At 40.7% G+C, this 17,819-nt stretch overlaps 2 protein-coding genes across 2 annotated transcripts in view; both read left to right on the top strand.

Moving 5' to 3' along the window:
* T265_01382 (hypothetical protein) overlaps nucleotides 1-16,523 on the top strand; it is a gene marked incomplete at both ends in the record, with an annotated part of 49,796 nt that extends 33,273 nt beyond the window's left edge. Inside the window, one exon of the mRNA XM_009165408.1 lies at nucleotides 15,514-16,523. Coding sequence (XP_009163672.1) covers nucleotides 15,514-16,523 — 1,010 coding nt within the window. The remainder of the gene's footprint in view (nucleotides 1-15,513) is intronic.
* A 179-nt stretch (nucleotides 16,524-16,702) lies between these two features.
* The window catches only part of T265_01381 (hypothetical protein), a gene marked incomplete at both ends in the record, with an annotated part of 38,553 nt that continues 37,436 nt past the window's right edge, over nucleotides 16,703-17,819 (top strand). Inside the window, one exon of the mRNA XM_009165407.1 lies at nucleotides 16,703-16,894. Coding sequence (XP_009163671.1) covers nucleotides 16,703-16,894 — 192 coding nt within the window. The remainder of the gene's footprint in view (nucleotides 16,895-17,819) is intronic.

Genomic DNA, 17,819 nt, shown 5'->3' with positions numbered 1-17,819 from the left:
TAACTTCTTGTAGTTAACGGATAGAACGAGTATACTTTCTGCCCGTGTATTAGGCCTTGAATTCAAGCGCAGTAGAGACTTTTACGATGTCTACGTTAACGGCAGAAAATAGCTGAATAGACAAATTTCAAGGAGACATTAAGAAGAACAGATATATATATATATATATAAAGCCAAAGATAAGTGAAAATAAGGACGATTCCTTTATGTGACTCAAGTAGTAAGCAAAGGAAAATATAGACATTACATACAACTGAAAAAGCAGTTGCAGGTACTAAGTCTGGTACTAGATAATTATAAGCAGAGCGATTGTTCGGGCGCAAGATTTTGTGTAGGAAATCTTGCGGCAAAAAAGTACAAGAATAGATCGATGAACAAAGCTGCATGCTTTCCAAGAGGGTGACCACACACAGACACACACGTCTTCGTCAGAGTATTATGTTTACAAATTCAAGTCACGTTTAAAAATTACTGGTCTATATCGTTTATTTCACCTTTAATCTGAGAATCGTTTGGATCTGAGGTCTGTCATACGTAACGGGCTGCTCTGGTACCCAGCTTCTAAAGGGTCAGAAAGAATTAACAAGACTTTTTGATCCAACCCAAAAGACACAGCAATGAATATATCTCTGTGTACTTTTTGAAATTCAATGGCTGGGTGTTTGAAATTTCAACTCACGACTCGCTTGGCAAGCATCCGACGATTTCGCGATTCCTGGTACAATTTCCCGCTGGCAGTAGTAGACAATCATCCCTATAATTTCAACCAACCAGTATATCTTTGCCAAACTGCTGATAGCCCTCAAGCTTGTCATGGACATATAATTTTACAGCATCAGTACGGTGAGTGTTCGGTCAAATATTAAGAATGAGTCATGTGAGCGTTTTCATTCTAAATTTGAAAAGTTCGAAGGTATAGGGAGGTTGTCCATATCGTAACCGAACAACCGAATATCTACACTGCCTTTCTACATTTAGTTTCCCACAAGGTATTCACATATAACTGCTGGAATGCCTAAACGATTTAACAGTTTCGTTAAGTATAAATCGTGTGGCATCTTAATGACATTTAATACCAAAAAATTAAAAGTTGCTTTCAGGAAAGGATTTTTCTGGCAGGATTCTGAGGCTTGTCGAATAGTGGTTGTGTTATCAGTTGCAATCGATATTTTTGTCATTTTTATCCATTTCCACTACTTGATGTAATTCTCGCTTGGAGCTTAAGTTTCGGTTTTTACAAAATGCTTATTGTTGTGCTAGGTGAATGCACTGGTGTGCACTGCGCATCGCTAAGCGTTGTGCTTTTAGGATGCGAAATTTGACTTACGGTTTTGTAATAAATCAGTGTTCCTTTCCGGCTATGGTGCCTGCTTCACTTGGCTGAATCAAGACCTTTTGATCTACAAACCATGATGATATTTGTGTATCGAAATATGTTTTGGCAGCAAACCTATCAAATGGAGGAAAATTCACTTGGATTTTAAAACAAACCTAAGGATTATGCTGCCGATAAATACATGTCGAATATCCGGACCGACTTATCACATGGTCCATGGTCAGGGGCAAAAAACTGAGTAAACCAGCACCCTCAAGCTGGCTTTTCATGCAGTCTTTCAAAATGAGTGTTTGAGCGAAAGGCTAAGTGCGTTGCATTCAAAAACCCAAATCTATTCACAAAACCAGTCACCTATGAGTAACCCAAAGGACAACTGAATTAACAAGACCGGCGAAACTTTCATCTGAGCAACCAGTCAACACATGACCAGGTGAAGTGGATTCAGTGACGAAATGATTAGTGATGCTATATCCTGTCCAGAGGCGAGTTAACCGCACTGCTGACTAGCCACTCTTAGCCGAACGGTTACATGTTCAGAGTACTGGAAGAGAGGTCGTGGAATCGAAACCCATAGAATTTCTTGGATAGACAAATGAAGGTGAAACAACTAACATTGCGTTGCGGCTTTTTCTGGTAGACTGGCTCCAATTACAGAACGAAATTTCCGTTGAAAACTCCCAAGTCCCTCCACAATATCAATCAAATCTTATCTGCCTTCATTACGCTAGTCGTGTCCCCTAGAAATCGGATGGAATGCAGAGGCAAAGACTGCACTGCAATCTTCAAGGCATATAATGATATACTGAAATCACGTTTGTCCAACATAAACAAAGATCGTGCACTCATAGGCGTTTGGTGTCCACGTACTGCAAGTCAGAAATGAGATGAGCTAGCTAGCATTCTAAGTTTGAATGTTGGAAATTTTTGTCAATTCAGTCTCCACCTAATGAAACGCTCAACTGTGTAAAATGCAGGAATACATGGGATTTTGTTCCCGTGAGTCTTATGTCGGCAGGCTACTTCCTAGGCTATTTTAATTTCTCAGTTAGCCTACCACAAAGCATTCGACTCCTCTTCTCAGTAAGGCTAAGCAAAGATACACTAAATCTGGCTTTCGAGGCCAGGTTTTAACCGCCAATCGACTTGTCGAATTATCGCGTCTAAACTGGCCAAAATGATTGCTTCATTTATCAGATGTTCCCAACAGAGATGCTGTCCGGGAGCTGTCGATTGACCAACCTGCACAACAGGTCTCAGTTGATTTCGGGGCTTGTAGCATTACTTATACAGAACGTTCCAACACGCCTGACTCAGTCAACATGTTTCAGTGAACTGGCCAGTTTTGTCGAAACGCTAAAAGGAAAAATCCTTCGTTTCTTTTGTAATAAGTTGGAAATAGAATGCTAACTTCAGCGAGAAACAAAAATGGTTAGATGAGGAGTAATAAGGACGTCGTAATATATTCCTTTCGGACACATGCTATCAAGACAATTCGATACGTTTTTATTTACGAACAAGTAACGAAGATTAACAATTAATTATCGATAGTGTTCGACTAATAAAGATGGTGCTGAACATCACATGTAACTAACAGACAGTAAATCCAAAGAAGTTAGGCTAATTGCGAGTGAAGTGAGCCCACGTATTAAAGGATATCACAACCGTAAAATTGCTAATATCAAACCAAATAAAACAAATAGGCAAGGTGGCAAACTGGCAGAAGTCAATACACCCGTTCCGTTACAGGATAGCTATTAGGGGTATTCCATTTTTGCGCAAACATTGTATAAGCAGTGTATAAACAGTGGACTAACAGCGGGAAATAGTAAGCAATCAGTATCATTGTCTGGAGTCTTTTTGCGGACAGACTAAAATTTCTGGAGTATCTGAATAGTTAAATACACATTTCTGAGTGTTGACGGAATTTTCAATGTATTTGGAGTGAAGATCTCTAAAGGCGATATCGGTAGCCGGGAAATACTATCATGATATGATGGATACCTCCAGTCTACTGCATGTAAATAAATGTTTATGTTTCGTATCACATAGCTTAGCGCCTCTGGGAGCCGCAGGTAAAAATAGTTTATAACAGAGTATACTTTGCTTGTTTCAGAGAAGAGGTAACCACAGAGTGCTTCATTCTACCCATCCGGTTTATTGAATACTTTCTAATTAGTGCTTGTGCTCGTGGATCCTGAACTGAAACATTACCTTATCCTTATAAAGGAGAAAACCTACTTCTACAGTCGGTGGGGGGAACGCTTATGACAGTCGTTCAGTGTGGCAGACGACTATTTGTTCGATGAAAAATTGGGGCTTTTCTGCCGAGGTATTTTGTATTGAGAAGTAGGCACTGTCTTTTCCTCGTAAACGGTTGGTTATTCCAAGGAGGGTAAGTTATAAGAAACCTGTACAAACATTTTCGGCTGTGGACTGAGATTCCGGGGTTTTGGAGGTTTCTCCGTACATATATTACCATATGCGCACCTTAACTGCAGATCTTGGCCACAAACCGTAAAAGATCATTGTCTTATGGATCATTTTTATGAATAAACGGTGAAATCAGTCTGCCTGAAACTGTACATTCAAAAAATAGCCTTTGAGTTAGTTCATTAAAAGCAGTTGTCCAGCTTCCAAGTAGGTATTTCCCTTTTCTACTCCTATTCGTCAGGTGGGTGCAGTTTTTTCTTGGTTACCATGATACAAAGGTTATGCGAACCACTCCTAGCAGAGTACGCTGAGGTGCATTGTAGGGTAAAGTACGAATTTTGTACTTTAAACTTACTTCATACTGGACCTCCTCCCACCCAAAATCCCATGTCCATTTTGGGGTGCATCTTACTTTGTCGTGTTTAAAGATTAAACGTATTACTGATAAAATTTGATTATTGACAGCGTAATGTAAAGTTTTTACAATAATATACGTCCTTTTTGCGTTACTCCACTGGAATGTTAACCATAAGTCTCAACTAAGTTTATATAAATAGGTATTCGTGGTTAGGTCTCGTACGGTGTTTCAAAGCCTACGGCGTCGTGTGTTTTTCCGTCCTGTCCCAGTTAATTGTTGAATATCACTCGTCGCCTGTCTAATCACCGTGCACATTAGGATTACACCAATCCGTTCCTTTAACTGAGTCCCGTTTACTCAGTAAATGGTGATTTATGAAAGATGGTATCGAACAAAGTCCGTAGTATACTGCCAGTTTTCTGCTTACGCCAGTGCGACTATTAAGAAATTGTTCATACTGCGATGGTAACATTCAGACCGGCGTGGCGCTGAAACTTCGGTGCATTTTATCTAACTTACTGGAGTATTGTTGGTCACTGGACTTTAATTTGTTCTGATCTGTCCTGCTTGGTTTGATTCTATTTTGAAAGTGGCTACCTGAGAATCAGTCAGAAGCTGAGTCAGAACACAAGTGCAATACCACGATCAGTACTGGTCAACTGGTTGAAGATGTTCAGTTTTGGTGGTAGTCTTCCACTATCAATTATTTGGGCTCCAATAGGTCTACACCACAGAATTATTTCTTAATCAAGTCAATGAGCGCGCAATATGGACATGTGTGGTTGGCAGCTCATGGTTAATGGCCTATCTCCAACTAATTCCACTGGAGGTTGCGTTCGAGCCTCGAGTTGAAAACTGCTAACGGCGTTTGACAAGAATGTAACAATATGTAATGCTTCTCGGCTTTTCAAAAGCTTGGTGTTGCCTACAGACAAACTTCAACAGGCAGTTTGTCAGTTCGGCTAGTCACAGTGATTTTCAAAGCACGCAGTTCTTACAGTATTAACAAGCAAAATTTATAAGGACAGAATTGACCTGATAAAGATATCAACGTAAGTTTGCGGTAAACAAAAAAGACCTGAGGACTGGGCAGATGGGCCAGATTTGGAACGGGCGTTTGTGTATTTTTTAGCCACTGAAATGATTACATCCATATTTAGATCGGTGCAAATTTTCGTGCTGTATTCAATGAATTAGAATGATATTTCCAGTATTTGGTTACTTCCTGCGAATGGAACGATGTAACTTACCAAATGAATTTAAAGGGGGCCAGCAAGTGAGCTTGCTGAGCCAAACGGAGTTCACTGAAGAATAATCCTTGAAGCAACAGCTCCAGGCATGTGCTTATCAATAAAAGAAGAGGCGATGAAACTTGTCTGGCATGACTGAAATCTGAATAAAAATCGCTTTACGCTGAAGTCTAATTGAATAAATTTGAACTGAAGCGCTATCGCTAGCATGCCTATAATATTCCCGAAGTAATCAAAAACATCGCTGTGTACAACAAACGACTGTCGAAATCGAACAACATAGTTTACTCTGTCGATTGATGGTTGACCGGAACAAGTAGAAGGAGATTTCTGGCCTCTGCACTCAAAGCAGTGGTGTCAATGAATTTCGTGACATTTGCCAGTTGACGTGTTGCACCTTACAGCATACATATGCCGTGCAGGCTTTTATACATCATAGGAAACATATTGAAAGAAAGTATCGACGCTACATGAAATCTTAGAAATGGCCGCAATAGACTTGCCTGAACGTTTGTTCTTCCTGGATAGCTTCAAAATATTATTGGTCGCATTCTGGTGCCTTCAATGACTTCCGTGACACACGAACACGTTGCAAAGAACCCAACGTAATTAGAAACCATGTGGTGGTAGCCAGCGGTTTGCAGTAAAAGAAATGCCAATTTATCCAGGAACCTGCTGGAACCAAATTTGATATGTAACACCTCAGTAGAATTTTACTAATTTTTGCTCGCGCAGGAGCATCAAGTTCCTACTCGTTGACGGATAATTTGCTCAAAAACATCACAGATAACTTCAGATATCCAAGCGGATGAATAGACACCAAAATAGGACTCTATGGTTTTGTTGTGAAGTAAACAAATATCAGAATTTCAATTAAATTCTGGTCCCAGAAGCCATCGTTTTAAGGCCGTCGTGGTCGCATATTTGGAAGTCCCGCAATCTTCAGGAAGAGGCTTTTATGGAAATAGGCCACTCCCCTAAAGTGACCACACTATTTTCTCTTGTCAGCTATGAATTAATAAAAATTTCTCCTAACAAGGTGGCGAATCCCTCAGGGTAGGAAAATACTTCTCTTTGCACTATCCCGTATATTGATGCAAACAAATGGTCAAATAACTAAAACGATATCCTTCTGAACTGACGTTGTAAAGAAGCGCTAACGGGAAACACTTTCAGAAGTTAATGACAAATGTGACGAGCTTTATTCCGATCATCAATGCATCGTCAACGTACAGTTTTTTGCAACAAAAAATGTATCATGCATAAAAAGATTTTGTGATAACATAAAACCTTACCCCGTGGCGTGCCATTCCCAGAGTTAGAGCGAATCGGAAATGAGACCTCCCAATTCACTCATCAAGTGTGCTTACTCTTTGCTCCACTGACATTTGTCTCGCATTACTGAAATTCAATCGAAATTCCCGTGAGAGATGGCTTGAATGACATACAAGTGATTTAATTGGACCTGACGGCAAAACGCAAAAATGAAGACCGAATAGAAAATATGGTTACTCATTCGGCTTTCGGACAAATTTAAAATAAAACTCTTGGGACTGGTGCCACAAAAAGCCCGTGTCCATTTGCTTTAAAATCCGCTAAATTGAGGGTGGGTTGTATGAATATGTAACTTTAAGATAGTTGGGACTACATTTTAGGTGCTACAAGCTGGATAGTCGAAAATGACTGAAATATACAGGACTTATGTTGATGAAACAAATGCGGAGTGCTCTTATTTCTCGTCCGTATATCATCCTAGGGATAATTGGGTATGATGGGTATCATTAATGAGTACACTTTTTAGGAAGCACAAATGTCTGGTTCGCTGTGCAAAGAAGTGTTAAATTTACTGACGAGGGCTAAAGTGACAAGTTTCATGTTTCAACACAATGTGTTCGGCATTATCTCGCTTGTTTTCCTAAGTTACATAAGATAGATTGGTGTAAATTGGAAGTGACATCTTATTAGTCTTCCCATTTTTCATCAATATCTGCGAAGTACACGCGTTAATTAGACTGGGTCTGACCAAGAGACGAGAGATTTTATAACCCAGCATTTAGAGACTTGCATGTCTTCATGCCTGTGCCCAAGCCTAGTTAAAACAACCGGCACATGTTCATTGTTTTACTTCAAAACGTCAGGCTGAATCAAGTCAGTTGACTTCTAAAACGGTGTTCAATCAACTTATATTTTCATTTAGACCCAGACCCATACTATGACGATACTATCCCTAAGCTGATCAAACTGTTGTTCCTCTGAAATCATAACCCACTAGATAACGTTTCAAAGTCCCCTCAAATAAATTTATCGTGCTGAGCTTGATTTACTCCTGAATCGATTCTTTGCGAGAAGCCGAAAGTTACAATGCGTCCCGATCCCATCATTTTACAACCCAAAAGGGAATAAAAATCAGCCATCCACCGGGAAAAAATAAAATGTGATTTGCTATTCTGGGTTGTCGTCTACCTAAAAATCGAAGGGAAATAAAACGCTCCGTCTGCCGAGCTGTTGTAACACGTCAGATAGCAATTTAATTTCTTGCTTTTCTAAGCCCTAGAGACAAAAATCCACCTATACCTTTCCCGCAACCTGACCAAGATGTGTCCAAGCTCGTCCAATAATATACCTTTGAATTGTGTTTTCCAGTGAGGTTGAATTTTCATGAGCTTACTCAACTTTGACAACGGTATGCAAAATAGTACAACAACTCCTTTTAGGTATAGAATCCAAATAACCAGTCAAAACCCTTCACTCGTTCGAATGTACAATTTAATTGGGCTTCAACTTCCACTACATTAACCACAATTAAGATGCATAAAAACGTAAGCACACCGTTCGTTTTGGTGACGTTAACAGCAATTTTCCTCATTCGGCTTTCCAGAACATCAAAAAATGCTGAAACAGAGGCCATTTTGTGGAGATTCTCTGATTTTTCGTCACCCCAACTTGGCCGACTCAGAGCTTACATACGTATTGAAAGGCGTTACACTTTGTAGTCTTCTAGTATCGTTTTTTATTGACCAGATGTTTTTCTAATAGCTTGTCGTCTTTTATAGACCCATCCTCGAACGAGCAGCACGTTTTATTTCTCCGTGTCGCCTTAGTTACTTGAGAAATTTCTTCCGTATGTGGTGATAATTATTGGATTTATCCCTCTGAAATTGCCTGCGTAGCCTTAGAAGCATGCAAAAATTTACTGCAATCAAACAATGAGGCTTTTATTTCGATTTCTAGCTTTTGTGAGCTGGACTGTGTTTGTTACCAGTCCCGCCATTGAGTCAACTGGTTTAGGCGAGATGAATTTCCGCAAGAAGTCTAGGTTTGATGTTGCGGCTATTCGACCTGCTGCTGATATCTGCATGACGCAAAATAGAGGAATTTTTTAAATTCAGCCCAGACTGAATGAGAGTCGTTGGCAAGAGCACGGTTCACTTCTGAGCAAAACACACCGCCATAGAATACAAACCGCTGAAAATGCCTCAGGTATGAGTATCCTAACATGTCTGTTACTGATGAAAGTGGTTCATTTGTTGTTGCGTACACTTGAGCAGTTACCTTATGAGGTTTTTATTACATCTCGGCTATATTTATTGTCTGAAACAGCTGGTTGACGTATGCCCTATTGCAAGAATCGACTTGAGATAAATCCTGCCATCGTATGGAGCATTCTCCAGAGCTAACTGAACAGGAGGGTAGGGACTGAAGGAAGCCTTTCCGTTGATCCATTCCGTTGACTCCATAGATGTCTCCCATGGTAAGGAATTTGACTCGGATGACTAAAGCTAGAAGAGCTAGGCTGCTTAAAAAAGTGCGAAATGAATTAGGTTTTTCGTACGTTTCAACCAATTAAACCTTCTATTTGACAAGGCATTTGGTTTTGTGGTTTTCTAAAATCTGTCTTTATTAAAAATCTACAAATTACGAAAATGTAGGACAGGTTTATCTTTATAATGTACGTTTATTGGGGTTATGCTGATTTTTGCCGAGATATCTCACACATTTGAGCAAGGAAACGTATTCCGCCAAACAATGACCGCCAGTGCGACCTGTCCGAATATGTCCCCATGGAAAGGACGTCTGCTGGAGTTCGAAGGTACCGCATGATTTCGGTAATAACTTGGGTGTCCCTGAAAAGTATGCGGTTTACGTATTCCTGACTTAATCCGAAACACGTTTACGCATGGTTTTCCACATCTGCTAGTAAAATCGGATTACCTGCTGAGAGTTAATTGATTCGAGCATATTTCGTGCAAACTTTTTCTTTGTTTTCGGAAGCAGTCTGTTGTAGCCTTTTGCTCTTCTGCATTCTGTCCTTCCGCATTGATCAGTTGGTTGTTTCTAGGTTGTTCAACTCCCAAGACGGTATCCTCTAATAAATTCTTTGCAACACAGGCAGCAATCAGAATCACGCTTGTTTGAACTAAATGCAGACAACCACTATGGGGGGCGTTGTGCAGCACGTAGAGGTACATTCTGATCAAACCGACAGCCCGTACATTGACATAAGTAAAAACCAATGGGAATGTCGACGTTATACTATATTCCCATGTTCAGCTAATCCACAGAACATCGCTGCACCTATGAAAATGCAGCATATGTCCATTTACAGGCCTCAACATACAGTCGTTTGATCATACCGCGGCAGAATAAAGCAACGTCTGTAAGACTGTTGTTGGGTGCAACTGTGCAGCTGATGTTGAGTTTGGTAGCATAAAATCCATCCTACATCTGCCATAAGCACCAAAAGTGCAGGTCACACAAACTACGAGAACTGGAATGAAATAAAATTATGGAGTCTCAGAAACCATGTTCTCAACGTAGCACTTGTCATTCAAGAATCCTTCACTGAGAGATTTGCACTGTTGTAGTTTTCTAAGGCTTTGCGTCCATCGGCCTACGCTATTCGTAGAGGCGACGCATCAGTTTACTACGAAATGAGATGGTTCATAGAGGAGAATGTCGGTAGCTCAGGTAGCGTAGATGGTCGTTGGTTTGTTCGCTGAGCTGGGCAATTTGGTTGCAAACGTTTCATCATCATCAGTGCGTAGTTGTGCGTAGCGGTGGGTTCGTGGTTGTGGTTTGGCACAAGCCAACGACCAGATGGTTCATTCCTGAATACTCACTTCCACAGGATAAAGTTCATTTTGAATGTCAAAAATTTGTAAAACGTATTTTGAGAACCATGAAGCGATCTACGCCTTATATTGTCCGACCAAACTGAAAATAGCTTCCTTTCTTTTTAAATCCGAGAGGGATGTTTCACTTGCCTCAAAGTTTCGTTCCCCATTCAGCAGGTAGTATGTAACAATGATCATTTGTCTTAGCGGTAGAATATTCTTTCAAAAACTCTTATTTTAAACAGGCCAAATATCATGTAGCTTCATTATTTTCTAATGACAATGTCGCTTCCTTCAGCTACCTTGAACATGTTCACGGCAATTGGCCAAACCTTCCTGGTTATTTTTCAGTTTAACTGGGCTGAGCAGTCGTTATTTCACCGTTTAGAGATGGAACCGATCACTCATCATAACATGATTATCGGAAGACGCAGGCTAATACATTCAAACTAAAAACTATACTTCACTGAATACTGAAGCATCCATTTCACCAGTGGTTCACTATGTTGGGGTATCACAAGTTACTACATAAAACACTTTCCGGAGGATATGCTTACTGTTGAATGTACTCCAGAGAGCATGAATAGGGCACGGCTCGCAGCTGTGCCCTGAGCAAATAAGTACCATTCCACTTTCTCATGCCCAGCTACTCCAAAGGACAGCGATACTTTCTTGCTCCAAGAACAGAATCACGTAACTTGAACTAAGTGACAAAAAACAAGCGGGAAATAATTCCAAGTGTACACCGATAAGACTGATGGGAAATCACTCGTTGTTGAAATTCCTATCGTCCAAACGACATGCGATAAATGAGTGTAAGACATCACTTCGTATTCAATGAATCCCTAAAGGCCGCTCCGTAATCAGGAGGCCGTGAACGGTAAGTTTTGTGGACTGTATTTGATTGCAATGCGACGGAGGTGACTCGCGCATTCGTTTGAGGCAGCGAAACAACGCTATGCTGCATCGACCATCATGTTTGTGGATGAAATAGTTTTACAAATATTACCGAAATAATTTTGCGATATGGAAGTTTTATATTGAGACATCTGAAGAAGTATTACCAGTAGAAATAGGTTATTTCTTCAAGAAAGCGTTTTTATTTGTACATTTCTCCACTCCGAAGTGCACGTCATCGTGTTCCTTCACATTTCCCTCTGTATCCCTTGTGGGAAAAATAATGCGTACATGCGATTAGGATGTGTCCAGAGGCAGTAATAATATACCTTAGGGGAATTTTATTACTTTCTTGAGATTCCGCGGTTTCGAGGCATATTTTCTGCTCTGTTGGGCTGATCGTAGATGATTGCTGTAAATGTATTTAAAGAAAGTCAGGATTTGGTGCTTAGTCTTCCAACCGCTTTTTTGTGAAATCGTTCATCAGGCTTTCGTTCCTGTACCGTAGAAGTGGCTGAAGTGACTAGCCAATTTTCGCAGAAAAATCGAAAGTGGAGTGAAATTTGCGAGCTTTTTCAGTTTTCCCTCGTGTAGAGCCACGCTTTGCCATTGATAAACGGTTTTTCATGAAGAAATAAGTGGCTAACGGACAAACCTTGGAAATCCAGAAGCCTCCTTACACAGCCTCTAAACACCTGAAGGTTTCGCACATTTGATATGATCTGAAGCCTTTGTGCCGTCTGTAGCAAATATCACCAAAACAAAACTTATAGGAATGCTGGTCAAATAATTTGAATACGGATCACCAATTTACCTCTCCAATTAAAATGTTTTAGGGCATTCCACCCTGCTTGTTGCCTACAGACACGTTACACCCTATTTGAGCTGAGGCTGTGGCGTATGACATTTATACCCCAAAATAATATACCTTTGTATTGGCAAGGTCTCTGTGCCCACTCCTCATTTCCGTCACTGTTTCTCAGTATGGTATCCACGCGGATATCTTTCAAGCTAGTGAAGAGCCGGTCGATCTGATAAGCAAGGTGACCATCATTCAAATACCACGTTAGCAGATGCTAACTGTCCAGTTAGAATGCACATTGCTTATGATGAATCGAAGTCGATAATTTGTCTTGGATCAAACTGACCAACAATATGCCGAGTAAAGTCATCAGCCCACATGGACGTTTGAGCCACCGGCTTTAAATGACGTAGCTAGTGTAAGTCGTTCATCGGTCACAACTTTCATTTCGTTGTGTTAGTTTTCCTAAAAATTGGAACACATTGAGGAAATGAATATATGAACAGTAACTTTAAATCACTGTACTCATGTTGCGTTCACTGCGCTGCTTCCAGAGCCGTGACCTAATCTTGTGTAAAAAATAGTTTCAAGAAATGATCATGCTGGGCCTCATTTACTCCAAATAAGAGCGCTCCTTAACTTATTGAATTATCAGCTCAACCAGTATAATTGGGTCACTATTAAAAGTTCCTTCCATGCACTTGAATTTGTGAAATTTTCTGGTTTTTCAGCGGTTTGATTACTGATAACCGCAAATTACTGGGCAGGCACAGGTGAAAACCAGGTGGGATTACCCCCACAAAAGTAATCACTGAACACATGTTGAACATTCCAGTGACTTATTTGTGCTGCCTTTCCTGTGTTAAGATCTTTGCCTGGCTGCTGGCAATCTCCGTAGCTGAGCTAGCTCCTGATGCGTTTTCCGTCGATCTTTGTTTCTTTCATCTTTTGTCACAATCTGTGACTTTTAGGGAAGCGGTAGATTTTTTAATAACGAAGGATTAGTCCTTTCATAAAGGTTGCTAGATTTGAGACGTGGTCTCACTCAGGAAGACTGTTGAACCGGCTCGTTTCCTTACCTCTGTCGACTTAAGCTCTCTAGCTCCATAGAGAAAAATAAACTACGATTCAGCGCCCAAAACTCATTGTAAGCTTTTACTATGTAGATGCGTCCATCAATCATAGAATTTCAGTGATACTTACGAATCTTAATGTTTACCCGCAGGTTTATTGGGCTTCTTTTATGGGTTACAAAGCATGGTCATATTAGTTTTTGAGGACAGTACCTGAAGGTTGGGGACAAGTCGTATCATGAAAATTACAAATATGTAATTGAGCACTTGGTTTTCAAGCTTAGTCCCATGGATGATAGGGAGTTACTGACTGCGAATTTGAAATTTTTTAAGGAAACAAACCAATGATGCTCTGCGTTAAAGGTGCCATTAAACCAGCTGTATGCGTTTCGTTGCTTGTTGCTTTGTGTACAACTAAACGAATAGATAATAGACCCACTGAACAAGCTTCATTCTTTTAGAACTTCAGCATATGATGTTTGGTGACACCATACATAGCTTAAAGGCTTCCTCACCCCACGAAAACGGTACCTATAGCTCACATCGATTCCTTCTTGTAAATCCTTTTGGGAACTATTGTTCCTTCGAGTATTGGGTTTCACTAGGTCCACGAAACTTGCCTAAATCCGTAAATTGTCGGTATCCTCTTGAACCAATCAGATCTGCCGCCTGTCAGAACGCGGTTTTGATGTTTACATCTAAACACCGTAGCAGTGGTAAACGCACCCACAGAAAGGAACACACGTGAATAGTGGACAGGACATTGCTGTGAACCCTGTTAGTTTCCTACTGGTGTTTGAGTTTTTTGGACTACCGCTTTCATGAATCTTGATTCACTAATTGCTGATAACCTGAATGGCACTCAGAAAATCGCCTCTGATGCTTAGTGTTGATTGCTACCGGCTTAAGTTTAGAAAACGTGTTAACTTCACAGGTGCTCGAAAATCTTCAAAAGAAGGACAGAATTGGTTTTAAAGAAACGGAAGACCTGATCAAGTCAAACGTTTTTCAAACGTATATCAGGAATCAACTCAAAGTACTGTCGGTCGAAAGAGCTACTTTGGAATTTAGACGATTGTGGGGCAGTAACTTCCCTTAGGATCATCCACATAGTGAGCCATACGTTTGGCAGTTTCGGCCGTTAACTTGCCGGCGATCATCATCAATTTTACATTTGCATTTTGAGTCGCCGCTGTTTCATGTCACGCAATCTGAAGGCATCTTATTTAAATTCCCTACCATCAGCACTATTGGGAATCTCTTTAGAATTGCCCTCTAGTCCTATTTTGAACTTCCCTCTTTGCATTTAATCTGACAGCGCTTGTAATCCATAACCAGAGGGAAAAGTAACAAAACATTATCCAGCTGATTTTTTACACAATCAGCTAAATGATCTCATAGTGCTGTTCAGTCAGTTTGAGAGGGATTGCTGCTTACATTTCAAACACTCTTCAGGCTTTTTATACTTGAAGCAGTCTTTTGGGTTATGTACATTATTATGTCTGGAAAGAATGCCCCCAAACCCGAATACATTTGACAGTCTTAATAGCATACTTCCTAACAAAGCATAGAATAAATCTTGCATTTCCTAACGATTCCTCGTGAGAGGGTGTGCACTATTCGGTGAATAGTTGCAAAATGTCATACATTCTTCTAAATGAATGGTACATCTCAGGGAAATATTGTGTCACGCTTTTATCTATGAAGAAACTGAAGATAATCCGACACTTAATTGTCTTACTGGTTGGTAAAGTAGGAAAACGGTGGTGGACCCAGTTACTCTTTCGGATTTTAAAACTCATTTCCTCTGCTCCAACTATCTATCTACTCACTAAATTGTTATAACTGGTCATTTGGCATGCAAGCACTTTAATTCTTGTGAAAGTTTTGTTACAAAGTTTAGTTGGAGCCTTTATCTTTGTGTGTGACGCACCGTTAGGTGAAATTTCCTCTGCAACATGGATAAAATGGTGTCTTCATAAGTGCCGCGAGTGTGCACTTCAGATTCCTCATTCAGTCAGAAGCCAATTATCATTCCGTAAGTATTTTTTACTTTAAACACTGTGATATGTTGGTAATGTGTTGGAATATTGGTAGCTCGGGTGTATTGGTTGGTAATTGATCAGGTGGCTGTTGATCTGTTCGCCCAGCTTGGCAATTGGTTTGCTCAGCCTCTGTTTGACCACGTACTTCGAATTCAACGGTGAATACTACGAACAATTGAAAGCAGCACCAATGGGTTCCCAATTTCAGGGTTCATCGCCGAGATCGCAATGCAAAAACTGGAGAGGACCGTGTTGCCGGACATCAGCCGGAAGCTTCGGGTACGTTCTGTAGACGACACTTTTGTCATCATCAAGAAGAGAGAACTACAACGAGCAATCCAATTGATAAAAAGTGTCTCCGATGACATCAAGTTCACCATGGAAGAAGAAAACAACAACAAGCTGGCGGTTTTAGATGTCCTCGTCACAAGGTTGTCGAATGGACAAATGCAAACGGAAGTCCACAGAAAAGCTACGCACACGGATCAAATTCTGAGCTACGACAGCAACCACCCAAAGTGCCACAAACAGAGCTGCATCCGGATACTATTGAAGCGAACTGAAACACACTGCAACACAGTAGAATCTAAAGTAAAAGAAGAGAAACGCCTATACAGAATCTTTCAAAGGAACGGTTACCCAAGGAATTTCATCTGGAGATCTCTGAGAAAATGCAATTCAACCAACGCGACAACCAGAAACACAAGCAAAACAATCACATTACCATATATCAAGAACATTTCGGAGATGACCGCCAGGATATTACGACAGCATGCCATAAAAGTGGCCCACAGACCGACTGACACGCTGCGAAGAGTATTATCAAAACCAAAGGGGACATTTAATGCGATAGAAAAGACAAATGTTATCTACAAAATTCAATGCAACGATTGTGAAAAACACTACGTGGGACAAACAGGGAGGAAACTGTTAACCAGAATCACCGAACACAAGCTCGTCACCAAGAGACATGAACAATTCTCTCTCATCTCTGCACACGAAGATGGGGAAGGACACCATTTCGACTGGAATAACGTCAGAATACTGGGCCAGGCAAGAACAAAGAAAGAACGCGAGTTTATGGAGGCGTGGTACTCCACTGGTGGAGCAATAAACAGACACATTGAGATTGATCCTGCCTACCAGCCTCTGAGGACAAAGGAAACCCAGAACCACAGAACGCGAGGCCGAACAAGGACTCAAAGAAGAAATCAATAGAACGGCAGGCTACTAAAAATAGGGGGCACGCCACAAACCAACAGAGAAGCCGACCACGACGCAATACAGATCAAGAACGGGCCAATCAGAATCCAGGTTACAGCGCAAAGGCTGCTCTCTGTAGACTATATAAGCGCGGGCACGAAGAGAGGAACTACCCAACCAACAGCGCACTGAAGATGTCTCCTCGAATGGTGACGAAACGTTTGCAAACCAATGGCCAAGCTCTGCGAACAGATCAACAGCCACCTGATCAATTACCAACTGTGATATGTATTCCAACTTACTCTCTTAGGATCACTTCTAGCTTGTCTTCCAGGGAAGAGTTCAAAAGACAGCTGAAAATATTCGCTTTTGACTATGATCATCCCGTAGATGGCAGCTATTTTGAATGAAAGATGCTCGCAAAGCTGATTGTCAGTCAGTAATATTTACCCGACCATTGGCGCGCATTATCCAACCCATCTTTTGTTCTTCCAAAGAAAGATTGACCCGAAAATCTCCGTGATACCCAGGCACCTTCCCAACTCACTGAAGATTATTAGAATCAAAAGGCAGTGGAAACAATCACCTGTGATTCACTTTATTAACAGAGTTTTGGAGAAAAATTAATACGAAACGCACGGAGTGACTGCTACTAACAATGCAATTAATCAGTCAGGATGTGACAGCACCATATCTCACATATGCAAAAGCTCATCGGGGTTGTCTGCCATTATTGTAAAATTATATAGATTCATTGGATTCGTCTAGATGTTTGTCCGCTTAAATTGGCTGACCAGAGTAGTAAGTGTACAGAAGAGGGTTAACGAAACTTAAAATATAGAGCACTTTCGTGAAACAACCGAGTGAAACAGACTGGAAAATGAATGATGAATGATTTTTCAAGAAACAACCCAATCGACCTCCTGGGTTCCGGAGGTGATAGGTTTAAACGATAAATATGACTAATCCATTCATCCTAAACTACTTTGCTGTTGTAGTTCACTTCCAAATCGCCTCTGCCCTTATTTCTTCACATTTTGGTTGCGTTGTACTCTGACATAATCAGGCTGAAACCTCACGTCGTTTTTCCCAAAATGAAGAGAGATTTTTCACTTGATGTGCTCGCTGCATATTCTGATGGATCAGACTCACTCCCCAATGGGAAAAAATGCAATAAAACGGCCCATTGGTTGGTCCACGTCCAAATAACCAGTGTTGGTGGTTGATACTCATTCGAATGAGGACGTCTAGGCTAATTCATTTTGTACTAACAAACGTTGTTGTGTTAGCGCCTCAGCATACTGATCTAGA

This window comes from Opisthorchis viverrini (genome assembly GCF_000715545.1).
Source record: "Opisthorchis viverrini unplaced genomic scaffold opera_v5_15, whole genome shotgun sequence".
In the NCBI taxonomy this organism is placed as follows: Eukaryota; Metazoa; Platyhelminthes; class Trematoda; order Opisthorchiida; family Opisthorchiidae; genus Opisthorchis; species Opisthorchis viverrini.
This window is presented reverse-complemented; position numbering and strand designations above follow the sequence as displayed.